Source organism: Dicentrarchus labrax, unplaced genomic scaffold, assembly GCF_905237075.1.
Source record: "Dicentrarchus labrax unplaced genomic scaffold, dlabrax2021, whole genome shotgun sequence".
Taxonomy (NCBI): domain Eukaryota; kingdom Metazoa; phylum Chordata; class Actinopteri; family Moronidae; genus Dicentrarchus; species Dicentrarchus labrax.
In genome coordinates, this window is record NW_026136707.1 from 9,749,767 (window position 1) to 9,770,737 (window position 20,971).

At 39.1% G+C, this 20,971-nt stretch overlaps 1 protein-coding gene across 4 annotated transcripts; it reads left to right on the forward strand.

Annotated features, from left to right (window-relative positions):
- The first annotated feature begins 1,538 nt into the window (after positions 1–1,538).
- On the forward strand, positions 1,539–20,835 carry ptpn6 (protein tyrosine phosphatase non-receptor type 6). 4 transcript variants are annotated; one of them, XM_051406074.1, is made up of 16 exons: positions 3,583–4,082; positions 4,469–4,494; positions 6,032–6,154; positions 8,147–8,341; positions 12,335–12,518; positions 13,418–13,534; positions 13,820–13,948; positions 15,120–15,216; positions 15,341–15,420; positions 15,549–15,695; positions 16,136–16,267; positions 16,389–16,543; positions 18,235–18,302; positions 18,419–18,570; positions 18,930–18,994; positions 20,530–20,835. In XM_051406074.1, exons 2-16 carry the CDS (start codon positions 4,487–4,489, stop codon positions 20,624–20,626), a joined length of 1,749 nt encoding a protein of 582 aa, XP_051262034.1. In that variant the 5' UTR covers positions 3,583–4,082; positions 4,469–4,486; the 3' UTR covers positions 20,627–20,835. The 4 variants fall into 4 exon arrangements, with proteins under 4 accessions (XP_051262037.1, XP_051262033.1, XP_051262034.1 ...); XM_051406076.1 differs by having other exon boundaries at positions 4,472–4,494; XM_051406077.1 differs by lacking the exons at positions 3,583–4,082; positions 4,469–4,494 and adding an exon at positions 1,539–1,690 and having other exon boundaries at positions 20,533–20,835.
- Positions 20,836–20,971: the final 136 nt, after the last annotated feature.

The window sequence follows — 20,971 nt, forward strand, 5'->3', positions numbered from 1 at the left end:
AGCCCCAAAGGATGAATCCTACTTACTTTGGTGATCCTCTGGCTATTCCTGTAGCACAGAATCAACAGCCTTTACTACTTAAGAGCTATTTTTGTACCATAAAATCAAGCCAGCAGCGAGAGCAAACAAAACAAATCCACACACTGTTAAAACCTCTTTTTTTACTCAGAGACTTCTCTTTTTTTTGGATTAGGAATCCAGAGCTAAACTAGCTAGGGAGACTTAGGACTTGTTGCCACCACTATTGAGGTTAAGAGAGGAAAAGGCGCTGGGTCAGGATGTAAGACATCACGCACATTTTAGATGACAAAATGTTCAAACATTTAGTCAGCCTGTGATGGCTACACATTTGTACAACTGGAGAATATAAAAATCAATTAGGCCTATAACAATGATGAAAATGGGGAACCATCAGTGATGCCACAGGGAGCCACTGGAAAAGGGGGGCTAAAGGGCAGCTTGTGGTGGATTGCCTACCCCTGCTGTTGCTGCACGAAGAGGTTAACTACTAACTAACTAACTACTGGATGGATTGCCATGAAAGTTGATTCAGACATTCAAACTCCCAAGGTCGAAATATTATGACTTTTCATCTAGTGGCATCATTAGGTCATTAATTAGTTTACGACCTAATATCTGCTAAACTAATTACATTCCCATCAGCCTCTGATGTTTCTGTGTTTAGTGGAAATTAACAAATGTTAGCATGCTAAACTAAGATGGTGCTAAACATCAGCATGTTGCATTGGCATCATGCTAGCAAGCCAGTGTTAGCATGTAGCACAAAGCACTGCTGTGGCTACATATAACCGCACAGAGCTAATTGTACATAATATTGTACAATTAGGAAACAGAAAGTTTCTTATCAGGCTGTTGGGCAACCATTAGCTGCAAGAACAGCTTCACTACGAGGGGTCAAACACCATTCTTCCAAAATATTTTCCCTCCCTTGATGTTTTAATGGTGGTAATGGAGAACACTGTCTGAGACTTTGGTCCTAATCTCTCCCATAGGTGCTCTGAGGAGCTTTGCATATGATTTACATAGTTCTTGTCAAACCATTCAGTGACCCCTGCATTTGTTCCAGTTCCACTCTTTCTTTTTTTTTGTGGATGCTGATACCAGTTAATTGTTAACCGTTCAAACTAAACAAATTCTGAGTGTTGTGACGTACTCTGCATGCAAGCCTGGAAAGACCGGGTGGAATTTACATGGAGGCAAATGTTGATTTTTGGGGGTGGGGGGTAAAAAAACCGGGAGAGCCTTTGCACATGTAAGGGGTCTTGAGAGGAGGAGCAGGGGAAGAAGGGGACAGGAACAGGCACATTTTCTCCCATAGATAGTCGGGGTAATTAAGAAAATTAAAGTAAATTACAGGGTGGGACGATAGGCTGGACTGGTAATGAAGCCTGATATCTTATCATGAGAGAGAGAGAGAGGGAGAGAGAGAGAGGAAAAGAGAGTTGGAGGGTAAACATGAGCGAGGCTGGGTGCAAATGAACACAGGAAGCAAGAACAAGGGGAGCTGACCACGACTGGAGAAATCCATCAGCTGCTGACGATGTAACCTGACTCTTCATGTGAGTTTCCCTGAGCGTCATCATACACAACAACAGAGGAGAGGCTGGAGTCATCACTTCCAGGTACAGAAGAGCCCAGACTGCCAGTGAGTCCCTACAATGGCTCGTAGGTGAGTGTCTTGAATTTTTTTGTGTATTTGCTACAGTAAAAAAGGAGGAGCTTCCTTAATTTCCAGCGTCCAACCTGTTTTTTCAACATATTTTCAACTCTTCTCTTCAATCTTTATAAATGTTTACGCCATTGTTTGACATTTGCTCTGAAATTTAACTCATGTGTCCCATGTTTCTCTATCGTACTGTACGTTAATGCATGCAGACCTTTTTTTCTATTACTAAAATAAAACAAAGTGTAGGAGGAGGTGATGCGGATAAAGTCCTCTCACGGTATATGTCCCTTTATATTGTGTTATTGCTATATATAAATCCTCCATTGAATTGGTGCAAAAACAATACTAAAATCTAATAATGCCATAAAGCAGTCATCTGCATTGATTTGCAACATTGGCCACATTGGCTTAATTTATATGAAAGGAAGAGTTACGAAGGTATAAACAGCATGGGAAGATCACTGACAAACATTTAAATTGTCTCATGGTCTTATTACCCCACATAATGAGAGAAGTGCAACCTCAAAATGGCTTTCACAATTTTCTTCAAGTCGCTGATATTACATTTACAAAGATATCAAACAGAGAGAAGGCAACCTAGATCGGAGGTAAGTGGTTCTGGTCTACTTCTTTTTTATTAGCTCTTATAATATTGTTGTAAGTATATGATAATTTTAGAGGTGTAGACAGAGGAGGGAAGGAACAAAACATATACAGTAAATTCATCTGAGCAGAAATAATTTTGATGCGTTGCAACAGTGTCGTGTGTTGACACAAATGATCAAATCTAGGAAACATCTTTGTTGTCACTCTTGAGGCTGTGTGAAAAGAACCCCAGTGTGTGTGTGTGTGTGTGTGTGTGTGTGTGTGTGTGTGTGTGTGTGTGTGTGTGTGTGTGTGTGTGTGTGTGTGTGTGTGTGTGTGTGTGTGTGTGTGTGTGTGTGTGTGTGTGTTTCATTTGCCACATTGCTGCGTTCGTCCTGCAGCCTGAGAAACGAAGCTCAGTCGTGTCAGAAGGGAAGAGAAGCCAAAACCAGACTCAACTGTTGAACATGCGAATCTGTGAGAAGAATAATGCAAACTGCAAATAGTTGGCGTTAACCACGACACCTGCAGTGCTGTGTGTGTGTGTGTGTGTGTGTGTGTGTGTGTGTGTGTGTGTGTGTGTGTGTGTGTGTGTGTGTGTGTGTGTGGAGAGAGGGTTGGGGTGGGGCTAAAGTATTCTGTATATATTGTGTCTTCTACTTATTCTTGTCTACCCTTTTTTGCTTAAATGTGTTTTTTTTTGACACATTGTCACCTTCAACTTTACACATTTTGACACTAAAAACAACGTAGTTTACAGTTCGCAGTCTGTTATGTCTTTAGAACAGACAGACTATAGTTTTCATGAATTCAAATATCTCCTCTTGTAGGTGAATATAATTTGCAAGTTAAATGTGGATTACCCCTGTTTGTTTCACAGGTTGTAAACTGTTAGTTCGTGTGATTGTGGTGTATTCGACATGTTGTTTTTGGAGTGTGGCCAAGCCTTTCATATGATACAATGGATTTGTGTTGCATTATGGGGGGAAACCAGATTCTCTCGCAAGCCTCTACATGCTTCTTGTTATGAGAGGGATTAAAAATTTAAAGAACATGGTCAAAGATCATCGTCTTCGTGCCCTCAGTGGTAGTTTTGGAGTTGCCGCCTCAGTGGTCTGATAATGAGTTCACAGTTGCAAATGCTGCTCACACACAGAAGGGGGGGAGGCTGAACTGCAAATAAGGAAGTGTTCTGTGACTTTGACCTTTGTGTGTTACATACACACTCACACACACACTCATACACACCTGGAAGTGAAGAACAAACAGACAACAATAGTAGCAGACAGGTGGGCAGACAGAGGGGAGAAGCTGACTGAGAGACGACGTGTGGGCTTGTTCGCAAAGGAACTTAAAATTTTGTGGATTTTTAATTTTTTTTATTCCTGGCTGTAACCAAAGTGGAGTTAATGGAAACCGGCCTTCTCTCTCATGATTCCCATTCATGAATGGAACAGTGTGAACCATCTCTGCTGCGCTATTTGTTGAGACCTGCACAGAAGTCGGTGTGATGGAGCATCAGAGAGCAAGTTTCCAGAGTTTTAACTTACTCTGCTCATAAAAATGATTATTTTTTTGTTTTGATTATCTTTATAAAACACACAAAAAACAACAACAACCCAGGTCTCTATCTGTTGGAGGAATTCCATCCTGTCAGCTATTTTAGTTCCTGTCTTGCTTTCACTATTTTGTGAAAGGAGACGTAAAAAGGAAGGAAGGGGAGAGCGAGAGAGAGAGAGGAGGAGAGAGAGACGTATACAGTCTGAGCGTCTCGGCGAGTGTCAGTTGTTTTCAGACGCAGCTGAGAAGAGTAAGTGTTTACCTGCTTTCCTACTGGGACAGAGGGGGGGTTATATAGAAAGAGGAGTGGGTGGAGGGAAGCGTAGAAGGTGATAAGGAGAAGAGTGCGTGTAGTCTGAGGGTTTTGTGAATGCGATGTGATAGAGAGAGATAGGGTTTTGGTATTAGATGAATGTATGTAAGTGTCAGAAGCAGAGCAAGTGTGTGAAAGAGCATAAAGACTGAAAGTGAGTTACCTTCTGTCAAAGCGGGTGTGCAGCTGTAAATTGAGGAAGTGTTGAGGAACTGGCTGTTTCTTTATATAATTAGATATAAAGAATACTGTGCTTATGCTTTTTGAGTCTGCACATGTGCAGGTAGACTCTCACCAATCACTCTCCTTCTCTTTGGTCCCAGAAGAAGTGAAGAGACACCATGGTTCGGTGAGTCAAGCCCCCCGCTGGACAATCTAATGCTCCGTTAGTCAACTCTTGTTGTGTACTCTGTGCTTTGTGCAAGGCGGTGATGACAACTTCTCTGTTTCCATTCCTCCTTCTCTGTCTTTCCCCAGCTGTCGACTCATCCTGTTCTGTTCCTCCATCATGTGATTTTTTAAAGCTTTGTGTGCTTTTCATTGTCATAAATGATGTTTTATGTCCGTGGTTGAACGAGAAACCCCTTTTTTTGGGTCCTCAACGATCCTGTGCTTTAAAGGTTTGCTGACTAGGTTCCCTTTACCTTGAGTTGACGGGTCTTTCCCTCTGAGACTGTGTATAAACATTAGTAGTATAAAAGCTCTCTTGTGGCAAGCCAAAGTATAAAGAGGAAACACACATTCAAGTGCAAACTGAGTCTAATTGTCAAAACAAGTGCATATTCAGGGTTTCCCAACCCTTAAAAGATGTATTTTATAACATTACAAGCTTTATATTGTACATTGTATCACTGCAACTGTGGAGAAAATGGAGCAGCACGGGTTAGAGGAAAGCTATTGTAATGATAAATAGTCAATTGCACATTTGGGTAATATTCTTTTGTATCTGTGTTTCAGTACTTACATACATACAAATAAGGTCTCAAGAGTTTTTTGGGTTAGCTCTGAGAGCCAAGTTTGACCACAACGCACTTTTTCCACCCTCAAAGGGCTCCAGGAAATGATAAAATAGTAGATATTAAGTCGGACCTGATGCAATTATGTTACGTTGAGTAACTGTGGTGCACGGTGTTGTTGAAAGGGCTTTGAAGCAAGAGCTTTACTGGATTTGTTTGGGTTATAGTTACGTAGATGTACAGTATAATGTGACGATTGCTGTGGTATTCTAGTCTGAAAAGCAGGCCTTAATTGTATCATTGGTAAAGGTGTGGACGAAGGTTCATAATGTGGTTAAAAGTGAATTAAATAATCTTTCTCCTGTAGTCAGAGCTGTGTTTGCTACACAATTAAAACAGTAAAGGACACAGTCTTTATAGTTCTGATTATAAATGATGATTAATCAATTTATTGTTTAATCCAAAAGGTTATGTGTTAAAAGTGATATTCATTAGTTTTTAGTGACACAGAAGAATGGAAAAGAGAAAGGAAATGTTTACACATAATAAGTGTTAACATAAGTGTTAAACCAGAAAATAATTGGTAAGATTATTGGTTGATTGATAAGATTGATTAATTATAGACTGTGGTGAGAGACCTGCCTCTTCCGCTGTGTGGAAACACTTAAATAAACAAACTACTGTTATTTCTATTTAAAGAAAATACTGAATTTGTTTGTACTTTTACTTTGTATTTTGACTGTAACACAACTTTGTACTAGCTGTGTTTCAGTACACTGAGCTGAATGTTTTGTGTGTATGTGTGTATAAAGACGTATATGTTTATATTTACCTGATCGAACTCTATTTATGTGTGTGTGGGTGTGTGTGTGTACTGGGTGCAGTTATAATTATTTTGAGTGTATTTTGACTTTGTTTCACATGATGCAGGTGGTTCCACAGAGACATCACAGGCTTGCAGGCCGAGGAGATCCTGAAGACTCGAGGCATTCATGGCAGCTTTCTGGCTCGACCCAGCAAGAAGAACGTAGGAGATTTCTCCCTGTCTGTCAGGTAATGTCTACAAACAACACCCTGAATCTCTATTTCCCTTTTCTAACTCCCCCGCTAATTAAAAAGCTTCCTTTCCTTTCCTTTTAAATTGTGCTGTAAGCTCACCTAAGAGACTCTTTCACTTATCAAACCTTGAAAGGGAACATAAATGACATAAATCTGAGATAGATTATTGCAGCAAATGAAGGATTCAGCTCATTCATTGTATAATAGGACGCACACCCAGATGCAAACACTGGACTCTTACCGGCACTGCATTTTTATTTACTACTAAAATTCATAAATGGACCCGCTGCCTATAAACTACAAAACTGTTTTACAACTTTAAGAAAGGAGATGTGCTGATAATGTGAATATCCTTACTATCTGTATCTGTGACGGAAACCAAACTTTCCACTGCTCTGTGTGTGTACGTTAAAGTCACACCTTGTATTTACAAATGTGTTTTTATTACATACAGTTGTACAGATAAATGTTGATGCTTTTTTAAAAATCTATCTAGCTTTAGGATTCAGTTGATGTGGTTGTTATTCACAATATAACAGACTAAATAGAAATTTTAATGCTTTAATGCAATTTAATTCAAGAAGCATTAAATGCTAAACATAGAACAGAATAAAATAAATTCTTATTACTAAAGATAATAATTCGACTGATAACATGTTTTAATGTTTGTTCAGGACGTTTCATTAATATAAAGTGTGCCTTTATGATGAATGTGAACACAGCACTGCAGTGTGCGGTTCACTGAGGTAAAAGTTTAAATTTAAATATGTACTGAATCTGTGCAGATGCAGTTATATTAACTCACAATATATCTGCCTTTATTAATAGTAATACATATTATGCTGAAGTCAATGCTTCAAAGACATATTTGGGTTAAATGTTATATGGTTATATACGTCGGTATATTATGAGAATTAGTGTGTTCATATTTCTGTTCAGGCCTTTTATGGTAACAATGAATGTTGAATGTATGAGATCAGTAAGTTATTGATCACATAACCCCAGTTTGTAGTTTAAAGAGATAAAAGTTTAAATTTGGAAATATATTGCATCCCTGTCTATATTAATAGCAATAGAGATATATTGTGAGAATTACTGTTCCTGTGTTAACATTTCTGTTCAGGCCTTTAAGGCAGGCAGCTGGGTGGGTGTTAATTTGGTAACTCTGGATGTGTAAATGAATAAGTAATTGATCACAGTGTAGCAGTCTGTAGTTGTAAGAAGTTATAGATCAGATGATTCCATAGTCTGAATAACTGACCCAGTGGTGCCCCAGGTGTTTTTACTAGCGGTGTTAAGATGAGACCGCTGAAAATGTCAGGGTGGCACACCAAAACCAAAAGCCGGGCGGTGCCCATAATGAAGAGACAAATATCACTGCCCTCCCGCCACTATTGCAAGTTCAAAGCACTTTCTGGGCTTTTCTCTGGACCCTTAAACTGCATGAATGTGATGTGTGTGTAGTCAGAAGTGGCTTGCTATGCATTTGTTATATTCTTTAACATGAACTGTCATGAAAAATACAAATTATTGATTTAAGTGAATAGTACCTTGTGTAAAATATCAGATAGAACCATATTATGTGTATGTGAAAGAAATTGCTGGTCCTTAATATTAAAAGGAAGCGCAGAAACAAGAAAAGCTCTTTTATTAATCTGATAAAATCCAGAGATCTACTGTATTAACTGCAGTCTTAGCATGAACCCAGAGTGCAGCTGCTGTGTCACAGACAAATATAACTACTATACATAGAACATGAAGTATACAGTACACGCTTCGGGTTCAGCTGCACAATCTGTGAAAATCAAATAAAGCTCTGTGAGGACCGGATTTATGGGTCAACAATGAAACATTTATTTTGAAGCAAATAAAGTTGGTAGAACTGTTATTTTACAGTTTAAACACAGAGATGTTCTGTTAACGGTAATCAGGATGTTTTTCATGGAGGAGAAACTTTGACGGTTGGTGTGAACTGTTTTATCTCAGGGTGGGTGATTGTGTCACCCACATCCGGATCCAGAACACGGGAGACTACTATGACCTGTACGGCGGGGAGAAGTTTGCCACCCTGTCAGAGCTGGTGGATTACTATACAGCGGAGAACGGCATCCTGCAGGACAAGGATGGCACCGTCATCGAGCTCAGATACCCCCTCAACTGCTCCGACCCCACCACAGAGAGGTCTGTGCACTCCTACTTTAACCTCCACACCTCCTGTGGCCCACAGTGACAGCCACTGGCTCTGTGCTGCCTCCACATACACTCTCAGCTTAAGCGCATTAGTGTTTGGTTAGGTGGTTAAGTCTACTATTGTCAGCTATGACAACATTAAACATATAAACTTTTTCCTCTGGGGAAGATAAAGCCACTTTTGTGTCATTTTGGTGGAATAGTATCTTTATCAGAATGTGAGTCGGTCAAAAACAATCACTCACGCTCCCATCCTTCATCCTTCCTTGGAATCACTGCTGCAGCTCATGAATAACATGTGATTACTACTTGAGTAGTTTACTTAAGTACAATTGTACTTTTCTTATATGTTTCCATTTTGTGATACTTCATACTCTGCTGCATGTCACACAGAAATAGTTTTTAAAAACAATCAAAGATCCCCTCCAGACATATAAAAATACTTGGAATAATAGTTGGTGTTTGATAAGGTTTTTCTAATATTACATGTTCTCCTTCTGCCTTACTGAATAATCCAGGATCTGTGAATATAAAAAAATAATTTCACAGGTAAAACTATAAAAACAAGATGTCTGATATTTTACTCAAAAGGTCATTTTCAGTTTATGTGAACTTGAATCAACTTTCGACATCACACATCTCTTGCAAGTTGCATATTGGAACATGTCTGGTTTCCAAGATAGTAGTGATCGCGAATATCATGCTGGTACATGTGCGTGTTAAACTTTAAAGTGAGCACAGAGAAACGTTCCACCTTCAGCAGTTGAATGTGCAATAGCTTTCTGGTGTTGAGCTCTGCACATGCTTCGTTCTGCACGGTGAAGGTCAGACATCACAGTTAGGTAAATATAAGAAAAATGCTTTTTTTGAGAGGAGTGGGCTTTAACTTTTCCAACACATACACATACAAGACTTTGAAGCAAAAACACAAAACAAAAGAATTGAGGTAACAGAACACACCTTTATACATAAAACTAACAAATTCTGATAAAGTTAGACCAACCAATAAACTGTAAAAGTACAAATAAAATACAACACTTCTTGAACAAAATAAATAAATTGAAGGAACTTTTACCGTCCATATTTACAACTTACGTACACTTTACTTAAAAAATGAGACCAACTTCATTGAAATAATTATTAGACCTTGCGATTAATGATCCAAAGGAGGCGATGTCTGTTATTACTTTTAACCATTCAGCAAAATCAGGTGTTGTCTAATGGAGGAGAACAGTCCTCGAAGTGACAACAAACCCCCGACGGTGCAAGTCCAGTGATCCAAGAGACCTGTTTCGTAATAAACACAGATGGGGAGATTCTGGAAATTATTTATGCAACCACTTGCTCATTTACAAAATGGAGAGACAGAAGAAGTACTTTTCATTTTTACACTTCCAGCAGTCACATTTTCTCTCAGAGAGACAAATTGTGCTTTAATCGCATTTTCTGTAGCTGTCAGCTGGGTTGCCTATTAGATAAAATCATAAAAATATCATTATATTGGGAAGTTCTCTTGTAAAGTTTACCGCATCAATATTGCTGTTTTTAGACATTGTGTAACACAACTTTAACTTTTTCAGTATTCAGTTTATTTTTAATAGTGACATCAGTCGTTAACAGAGACTATTCTTCACAATGATCACTTTTAATTAGTATGAGTAGAAAATGTACCTAAAAATATGCTTTTGAGTGCAGAACTTTTACTTTAAACACTCATTAGCATTTACTTTTCATCTTAGTGCTAGTAGCTGTCATTACAGCTAATAGACAAGACCATTTTCTATGTTTGCACGCAGAGCCCACCACATCAAAGGCAGAACCAGACATGAGCTGTAAATGAGATAACAATCGTATTTGTCAGATACATGTTAAAAAAAGACATATACAGTGTTTGTAATCTAATTTTGCTACATTGTACATTCACACACTTCTGTGCCATTGCAGCTGGAGGTGCGGCTGTAGGCTGCTTAAAGTAGGTTGATGTCCAACTAGTTTTGATGAATTAACACATACAGTTCCAGTCTTTCTATGAGTCAAGGAGGACACTACTTTCTATCGTGTGTGTGTCTGTGCAAGTGTGTGTGTATGTGACTGTGTACTTCACCCTAGCTGGAAGCTCTACCCTCTGCCCCCCCCCCGTCCTTCTCTCTCTGTCAGTTGTCTAACTTCCCTTTTGTTGCTGCGGTTGGAAACTTTAAGTTTTGACACTTTTGAAAGCAATGGCCAGACCCTGCTTGCCTTCCTCTATTGCACACTCCATCATGTTCTTGCTCACTTGCTGTCTTCCTCATCTCACCCAATTTCTCTCTCTCATCTCAGAGCATGGTTCCACACACCTCAGCAGGTCACCGTGTGGTGCAATTGTCTTTATATTTGTTCTCACATATCTGGCAGCCTATCTCTTCTCAGAAAAGACTATGAATATGATCAGACCATTAGAATGTTGTCTTGATCTTGTGCAATTACTGTACAGTATTACTTAACATTACATTAATATTAGTGTTACTCTTCTGCACAGGCTGTACTCTAGCTTCTGCAAAACTGCACATACTGTATCTTTTTCTTGGTCTTCTTCGCTGCAGGTGCTAGATGCAACTATCTTCAGTGCAACTTTCTGTAAAAGCATAAACTGTGATTTGACAAGTATTTAAATCAAAGAACTCAATAATTAAAACCATGTGCTAAAGTGCAAAAGCCATAAAGAGAGCAGACGGGGGTTGGGGTGTGTGTGTGTGTGTGTGTGTGTGTGTGTGTGTGTGTGTGTGTGTGTGTGTGTGTGTGTGTGCGTGTGTGTGCGTGTGTGTGTGTGTGTGTGCTTGCTATAAATACTTTGTCCTCTTCAGCCACGAAATCTGTCATCAGAAATTTTCCGACCGCAAAGCAGGAAGTTTAGAAGTAGAAATCGAGAACTGTGCCTAAAATTAAGTCACAACCCTACACGGCCAAGTGTGCATTCTCTAATTCACACAATCTCCAAAAACACACACACACACACACACGCACATAGAGAGTACGGTGGTGGACAGAAATAAGACCTACAGCAGCATCTGTACACACTGTTTTTAACTATCCACCATAATGCATCTGATTCAGTTGTGGCTTTCTATTTCTACTCACTGTATAGTGTGCACAACAGTCCGCTGTACCACATCAGTGAGTGTCTGACAACCGCTTAGCCTTGAATAGACTGATACGTTCACAGCGCAGTAACGGTGCTCTGTTCTCATACAGTAAGTAGGAGGCCGTAAAAAGAAAAAAAAAAAGGATGAGATGATGTTTTGTTTGTGTTTTTATTTTGGTTGCTGCATGCAAAATGTCAACATGACAGACTTTAAGCATGAGACAGAAGGTATTGTTGGTTATCTGTGTTTCTGCAGGTCACAGAAGTAAACTGCCACAAACAGAGGCCAGATTTAGCTCAGTGCATGAATACAGTAAAGGTTAAATTTAAAGCAGAGTGGAACTAGAAGCATGTTCCCTTTATTAGCCTGGTGTGGCTACATGTTTTGATAATTAAACACAGGTCTCAATTAGAGGCCTGTACTGGATTTGTATAGACATTCTCTGGATGTATAAACCCACCGGGTCGCCTGCTTGATTGAGTCCTAAGCTGCTCAGATTGCCTACACAAATACCAATGTTTAACCTTTTGTGTGCTACACATTATTAGATCAGTCAGATTCTCCACAGTTCAGTCACTGAGTTCATTTTACGGAAACCATGACCACCAAAGTATCAAATGATCAAATGAATCATAAGTAATCTATTACTTGATAGCCTTTTCTACAAATATTGTTTATACTATACTACTTTAAATAAAGAGTTTAATAGTTTTTACCATCATCCATGTGCAAAGGGCATTTAAGGCCATATAAATGTAGGTTGAGTCAACTGATTGAAGCAAATAAAAGCTATTAATTAAAGGTTTTACTGTACTGTTAAATATGACTGCATCATGAACCAACAGTGCCTTTTGTGTCTCAGGTGGTACCACGGTCACCTGTCCGGGCCGAATGCAGAGAAGATGCTGGTGACACGAGACGAGACATATACCTACCTGGTCAGAGAGTCGCTGTCCAAACCTGGAGACTTCGTCCTGTCGGTTCTGACGGACGAGATAGGCAAAAATGGGGCAAAGAGAGTCTCCCACATCAAGATAATGTGTCAGGTGCGTGCTTGTGCCTTTCAGTGTGTGGCCACATGTGTCTGGTGGATGCGAGATAAAGGGTTCATGAAACTAAGGGTTGTTTTTGGTCAGTCCTGTGATTTGAATAGTCAGAATTAGGACAGATTCACATCATGTACAAATACTGAGGGGTATTCCCAAAATTGTGTTGTGCTCTTTGAATTTCATTTCCCCCGTCTTATGCAATGAAAGACTGTTGCTCATATTTTTTAACTCTGCTATAGTTGATAAGTGTGAAACTAAAAACTGTCCTAATTGTTCTGACATTATTAGGTTTTTGTATCCTGTGTCACTGTGAACGTCTGCTAATGATATTCACAGTACAGCAACAGGTCACGGCGCCGTTTATAAAACTAATTTTCATAGTCATCTGTCGCCATCAAGTCATTTGCATTTTATTTCTAGCAGAGGCTCTGACTTCATAGAAAATGCAGCTCTGGCCTCATTGAAATGGGACCCATCGTTTTAGAGCGGATGATTATTGTGAGATTAACGGAAAGGTCACAAAGGCCTTTTCACAAGCACGTGGCAAAGATCAGACAAGTTACCGTTCTCAGGTCTGAACTTCAGCATCTGTTTATTGCTGTTCGTACCAAGACCAGATTACTTTAGTGGCCAATAAACTGTGTCATTTATTTGAAAAACGTGTTATACTTTTAGTATTGCCTGTAAGTCTTTTCTTTTTCCATTATGATTAAAGGATACGTAAAAAGTATCGTTAATAATCTTTTATTAAAGTTCTGTTGTTTTCATTTCGTGTGATTGCTTCTCAGCTGGTCAGTGCCTCTTTAGAAACTTTATTCTTTATTTTTTTACACCAGACAGTCTTGTGTTGGTTTATCCGGGATAATATGTTGTGTGGTTTTTTTGTGTGTGTTCAGAATGACCGGTACACAGTCGGAGGTACAGAGATGTTTGACACGCTGACAGACTTGGTGGAGCACTACAAAGTCAAAGGCATCGAGGAGGTCTCTGGGAACTGGGTGTATTTAAAACAGGTGAACTGGACTTTATTTTTTTTGCATCCAAACGATATAGATAAAATATGTTCAATTTAGTTTTATACCACAAATTTAACAAAGTGAATGTCAGTGAAAAGCAGATCCGTGTGAATTATTTGAAAAGACAAGCACCACAGCCCACAGATAGGAAATATTACTCACGTCTTCAAGCTCGTCTTAATGTGGCCTGGCTGATGATGACGGTGTTGTCTTTGCCTTTCATCTCTATTATAAGATTTTTCCTTTCTCTCTCTCTCTCGCTCTCTCTGTCTGTCCTGGCAGCCTTATTACTCCACCAGAGTGAATGCGGCCGATATCGACAGCAGAGTGAAACAGTTGGACAAGACCACACAGCAGCAGCAGGATGGTGATGGAGAGAAGAGCAAGGCGGGCTTCTGGGAGGAGTTTGATGTAAGATTTGACCTGGCCTCGGTTGTGTTTGCCATGATTGTTTCATACCAGGATGCTTTGTCTGAGGTGTACCACAGGGTTGCTCTAAAGTGGGGGAAAATGTATTTATACATCAGACATCTTATTACAACTTGAAATGTCTGAAAGCCTTTTAACATCTCAGGACTTCCTTACTGTGTGCAAAACTAGAGGTATTATACTACCATCTTGTGGTGGTGAAATACACTTTGTACCAGTGCCATAATATAAAAACTGTGTGTTGGTGAAAGGAAATGGAAAACCTTCTTGCAAGTGCAAAATTTAATTTACAATAAAGTGCAGGTGTTGGTGAAAAGGGCTGCAAATAATGATTATTGTCATAATCGGTTTATCTGATGATTATTTTCTCAATCGTTTGGTCTATAAAATGCAGTGGTGGAATATAATAATTATTATTATTTATATAGAATTTACAAATCGCTTTGACAGACAAAGCAAAATACTTGTGATACACAAAATGTAATTATAAATCAAAATAAAGAATACCAAAATACAATAAGAAGAGCAGAATAGAAGCCATAAAAGTCAAATTAAAGTAAATAAATACAGTGACAGAATAAAATTAAAAGATGACAGTATAAGTCCTAAGATCTTTTACTTAAGTAAAAATAGTAAAAGTATTATTTGCAAAGTAACTATTTTGGTATTGGGATTTGCTATTATAAGCATTGGTACATATATATGTTTATTGAGACTGGGATGTGTTTGTATTGTAATAACTATTCTGAACTTATTCAATCTTCTGACAAATTATTATAATTTTAAAAACTAAAACTAATACTGAAACTAACAGATATGAAACAAAAACTAAACAATAAAAAATAAACTGAAATGAGCAAACCCACTCTGGGAACAGAACAGAATTGAATATATTCAGTTAATGATATAAATCTTAGAAAAGCAACAAATCCTCATAATCAGGAAGCAGATACTGAGGGAGATTCGGTATTTTTTTGTTAAATGATTATTAAAATAGTTTCAATTTGATTAGTCTCATCTCCAGTGGGGACACAACTCCAGTAAGATTTTTTGTTTTTTCCTAATATTGTAAAACTGAAACCTGCGTACACATGAAGTACTGATCTCTATTATTATATAACACACACTTATAATATTCTCTCTCTCCTGTCAGGCTCTTCAAAAGTTGGAGGCAAAGGTGAAGAAGAGCAGAGAGGAGGGCCAGAGACCTGAAAATAAGAGCAAGAACAGATACAAGAACATTCTTCCCTGTGAGTTTTTAACCTTCTCAATATCATTATTCCCTAAATTAACTAAATCTTACAGATAAATCCACATTTTGATCGTTCTGACGTTGATTAAATGCTCTCGTTCTCCCTCTCTCCCACCGTCAAGTCAATGACACCAGGGTCATCCTGCAGGACACTGATCCTCAGGTCGTGGGTTCAGATTACATCAACGCAAACTACGTGAGAGTAAGTTTCCAGAGTCACTGTCCTCATAGCAACAAACAAAACTGTCAGATGTTCTCGTTTTCATCATTCATGCTGTTATTAGTCTCCATTGTTTGTTTATTTAAGGAGCTTTCACTGTGTGCTTGTAGAACACCCTGCAGGAGTCCACGGATCAGAAAGTTTACATTGCCACACAGGGATGCCTAGCAACGACTGTCAACGATTTCTGGCAGATGGTATGGCAGGAGAACACGAGGGTGATCGTCATGACAACGCGAGAGGTTGAGAAAGGGCGGGTGAGTATCAGAACAACACACACACACACACACACACATATATATATATATATATTATTAGAGCCCGATCAATATGGTATTTTTGAGACCAATGCTGATATCAGAGAGCCTTTTCCACACACAATGTGTCTGCGATAGACCAATATCAGCTAATATCATTAAGATCACCATTTCTGTTGTTGTTGTAAATATAAAGGTTATATATATACTTGCCACTGGGTGGCGCACTAGAGCAGCATCTTAGACCAAAACAATGGGACAGAAATTAAATATTTATATAATTTATACTTGAAGTGCGAGAGGTTGTGATTCCGAGGTCAGATAACTAATAAATGCAAAATATTATGAATAATTACAATAACAAACAACGGCCATGTGAACCCTGCAGATAAAGTTACTGATCAATGCATTTACTGATTTTATTCTTTGTTTTTGTGCAGAATAAATGTGTGCCATACTGGCCAGACCTTCAGTCCTCCAAGGAGGTGGGTCCATACGTGGTGACCAATACGTCAGAGAGGGAAGCTACTGATTACAAAGTCCGAGTTTTGGAGATTGCTCCTGTGGACAAGGTAACATCCAAACACCAACCTCTGACTACACTCACTCATCTCTGTGTGCGCTATTCTGACATAAAGCTTTCACCAGGACTTTTTTATTATTGTATTCACGTATTATTTTCTTCTTTTGCAGCCAAAACTTTCCCGTACCATCTGGCATTATCAGTACTTGAGCTGGCCTGACCATGGCGTCCCTCAGGAGCCCGGTGGTGTCCTCAGCTTCCTCACTCAAGTGAACGCTAGACAGGCCGAAAGTCCTAATGCAGGACCCATGATCATCCACTGCAGGTACTAGCCTGCTGCAGCCTGAATGGACAGTGGGGTGGAGACCAGATATAATGATTGTGGGATTATTGTGTCTCAGCTGTTGTTGATTGTTAGTCAATGAAAAGTCAGAAAAGGGTTTTTTAAAGGGGCCCATTACAATTTCCCATCTCCAAATGGCAAGTTTTGTCCGATTAACAGCTAAAACTGAAGAATATTATATTTCAGATTATATAATATCGAGAAAATTAGCAAATCCTCACTTTTCCGAAGCTGGAAGCGGCGAATGTTTATCTTTTCTGCTTGATAAATGATCTAAACAACAAGTTGATTATCAATATATATATAGGTGGAGTATGGTGGGTCACACCATGTATCAACTGAAACTGAAACTTGTGGTAGATATCTGGTGTTAGTGTAATGTGATAATGATAAACGTCACAGCACTAAGTCTACCAAAACTTAGAGGTTTAAGATTAAAATGATTATAGTTGGAGGATTAAGATTAGTAGCTGAACAAAAGGTTTTGAGTCAACTGAGAGTTTATCCTTTTGGAATTTTGCCGTACACTGAAGCCGCTTGTGCTTCTTTAAAACTTGTTGTTTAAATGATTATAAGTATTTTGGTATGTAAGCATGTTCACAAAGCTGCACAGCTGCAGTAATAACGTGTCCCATACTCCCTCAACACAAGTGTTCCCAACGCTTTTTATATGTGAATCAAAATCTAACCAATATTTACTTGCTTGTCAGAGGTTACATATGTCTGAGTTGTAAGCAGAGGGATGTTCCCTTCTCATATTTCTTTTTTTGGAACGTTCTTAGTGGCCTGAAGTGAGTAAAATCTTTGCAATAAAAAAGCAGATCATGATACCTCAGATTTATAGCCACCCTTTGGGGAGACTCGCCCCAACAAATGGAGCAACACCTATACACATATATACTCATGCCTCGCTCTCCATCCCAGTTTCCTATCTCTTCCTCTGCTAGGTCAATGCCACCGCTGCCCTGCATCAGTATAGCTGCACCACCACCACCGGCAGGCTGCGGCCTAATATTTTTGGTGTTGCAGCCTAAACGCCAAACTACTGCTGCAATAAACATTTCAAACGTGGGTTGTTTGACTGAACTACTATCATGGCACAGAGTCCATCTCATATCTGCCTGTTTCTGCAAAGAAAAAATGGTCCTAACCGTGGTCAGTGTGACCAGCTCTCACATTCAAGAACATATTGATACGTGTGCATTTTGTGATTTGCATAGAAATCCAGATGATTCCCCTCCATTAAACTCATTATTAATTTCCCACATTTTTCTATTTTTCACTGAGTACCAGGACTTCTGATTGTGTCCACATGAGTACCCTTACTTCTTACCAGGTACCACCTTTTCTGGTGAACATGGCTGTACCATTGAGGTGACCGCGGTCCAGACCTCAACCCCCCAACCACCTCAGCATTTCTAAAGCCCTGCGTACAGCAGTGCTGGTGACACAGGTGTAACTGCTTCTCTGTGTAAACACAGCTCGCTTGACACTAAGTAAACAGCACTGAAAATGTCCTTGTTAAAATGGATTAAAAACAGCACAAGGATTAGGGTTAGGACTGTACTGAATTAGGGAACTGGCACCTTTTTTGATCCAGTTCAGGCACTTGTTTAACAAGTATTATTGATTGAAAGGAATATTAACTCTTTGTCTTCTGTGAATTTCTGCAGTGCTGGAATTGGTCGAACAGGCACGATTGTGGTGATTGACATGATCATCGAGACCATTGACACTATAGGTAAGATACAAATAGAGATACATTAGTTGAGTAAAAACAAAACCATTCAAAAATACAAAGCTTATTTCTCTTTTTTTCGTCCATCCAACGCTCTCCTATCTCACTTCTCTCTGTAGGTCTGGATTGTGACATTGACATCCCAAAACACATCCAGATGGTGCGAGAGCAGCGCTCTGGCATGGTGCAGACAGAGGCCCAATACAAGTTCATCTACCTGTCTGTGTCTGAGTACATACAGACCACAAAGGCCAAAGACTGCGCCTACATGGTGAGCAACAGGGACAGAAAATCCAGGAAGAAGACTAACAAACACAGGACAGGAATTAGTCTTTTATTGTGGCTGAAATATAGATTGATACAAGGAAAACAAGAGCGAGTTTCAAGAAAAGAAAATAGAGATATGTATGTCAATAGGCGTTTGCACTTATGACTGCTGATTTGAACACCGGAGCGGATTAGTTCAATACCAACAATGATATGTTATCAGAGAGTGGCTTGAGAAAGATGAACGTTGACCGCAGAGGCAGAAAAAAATCCATCACAGACAAAAACGGTCGCATGATCTCTCTCTGTATTTGAGTAATCCTCCAGTCATATCCGAAATGTCTCTGTTTCTCTCTTCCTCAGGAAACCGAGACAGAGTATGGAAATCTGCAGCTCAAACACCAACCAGCAAGCAGGAAGGTCTCAAAGTAAGTGGGCGGGTGTGTGTGTCTGTCTTTAACACAGTGTGTGAATTGGTTGTCCTTATTACATTCACATGGCTCCTCTAAACCTCACATTGCCGCCCTACTTTCTTTTCAAAAACATGACTTAGTCAGCACCTTCAGCCTCAGCAGTCTCATTCTGCAGAGAGACGAAGTTGTGGGTGGAGGGAGGATGCAATGTAGTGCAGCTGGACTCAATTTCATAGTTATTTTTTAATCTGGGGACTACACTGCAAAAAATTATTCACTTTAACAAACAGTTTTATATTAATTTGAGTCTTAAAATAAACAAGCACTGTTTGTAGTCTAGTTTTAACCCTTTAACCCTTTTAACTCTTGTGTAAAATCTGATTAATGTATGAGCTATAGAGCCTTTTACCACAGTGTAAGCAAGTACCAGTATGTACCATGTTCTTAACAAGGAGCCCTCAAACAAGTTCAGCATGAGGCCATCAGGAAATTATTTACATTTTTAGGGCACTGCACATAACGATGCTGGTTGGTAAGTCGGCCTACCAGCCTGAGATATTTCAACGACTACTGGATGGATTGTTATGAGTTTTCATTTAGTGCCACCAGTAAGTTTTCACTTTGACCTGTAGTAAATATCATAAACACATACTTGATAGATTGCCACAAAATTGTGTACAGACATGAAGTTCCTACAGTAGTTGTCAGACACAAAAACTGAAGCAGTCTAACAGTGAATCTAATTCCATCGTGGTGACTTTTTCTTTTGCTGTTTGTGGGGAGTGGAAGTCAAAATCAGCCATCACCACCTCCTGGTGGATCCATTTTTATTGCATTTAACTGTTCTGGCTGACCAGGGCATTAGAGACAATATGAACATTTGTCACAGCTCCAGTGAGCACTATAAACTGAACACTAAATTAATCCTTTCACCATAAATATTTAGACAGATTTAAAAAGGAATCATCAAAATCAAAGCAAGAGAAGCTAGATATCGTTTAGTCTGCGTCAAGCTCCAAAAAAAAATGCTGCATCCTACAATTCACATAATGCAGCTTGATATTCTTTCCTTAGACATCTCAGGGTTATTTTTTTTTAAACTTTAGAAAGTTCCCTCCAGAGCAGCAGAATACATTATAAAACAGTTCTCCCTCCTTGTGATGATTAAACTGAACATCATGTTTAAAATCAGAGGAATGTCCCTTTAATAGATCACAGACTTAAACAAGACAATAGATACACACCAAAACACCCCGCTCGTCTGTTCTGTTGTCTGAATTATGTTTTTGTGACCTCTGCCCTCGTGAACTGAGCAATGTTCTGATTAATTAGTTTACAGTTTACAGCACTGAACGGTTCAGGCCCAAACGCTGTTGATTCATGGTTGGTTTGGTCCGTTTAAATCGTTCTCATGCAGCAGCCCTGGTCATTAACCTCTCCAGTGTCTACGATTCGCTTCACAAAACTGTGTCTAATCAATGTTGGCTGGAATATAAAAATACACCGGATGGAGGAAATCACTAATCAGCTGTTTCTTTGTCTATTCCCAGAAGCAAGGACGACGTTTACGAGAATCTGTCAAAAGGCAAGAAAGATGTGAAGAAGCAGAAGTCCGACAAGAAAAGTGGCTCAGTGAGGAAAAGATAGAAAACACTGAGAGGTTAAGTTTTACCAAAGTATGTCATATTGTTATATTTATGCAGGCACTGTTTTGTTAAAGAATTTGTATTTTGGTGGAGACCTTATACAAAATAAAAATTAAAGTAGAGACAAGATAACCCGTTGACATCCGATATGTCACATGAATGCTTGGTTGATGCATTTGTTGAAAATAAAGAACATGTGAAAACGTGCAATTGTCTTCTTTTTAATTTCCTTTATTTGAACAACCATCATCTCTGTGGGATGCTTCGATATTTAAGATGAAAGATCAGCTGCTTTGTCGGGTTTCAGCAGCAGACGTAAAGATTTCATCACTTTAAGTTAATAAAA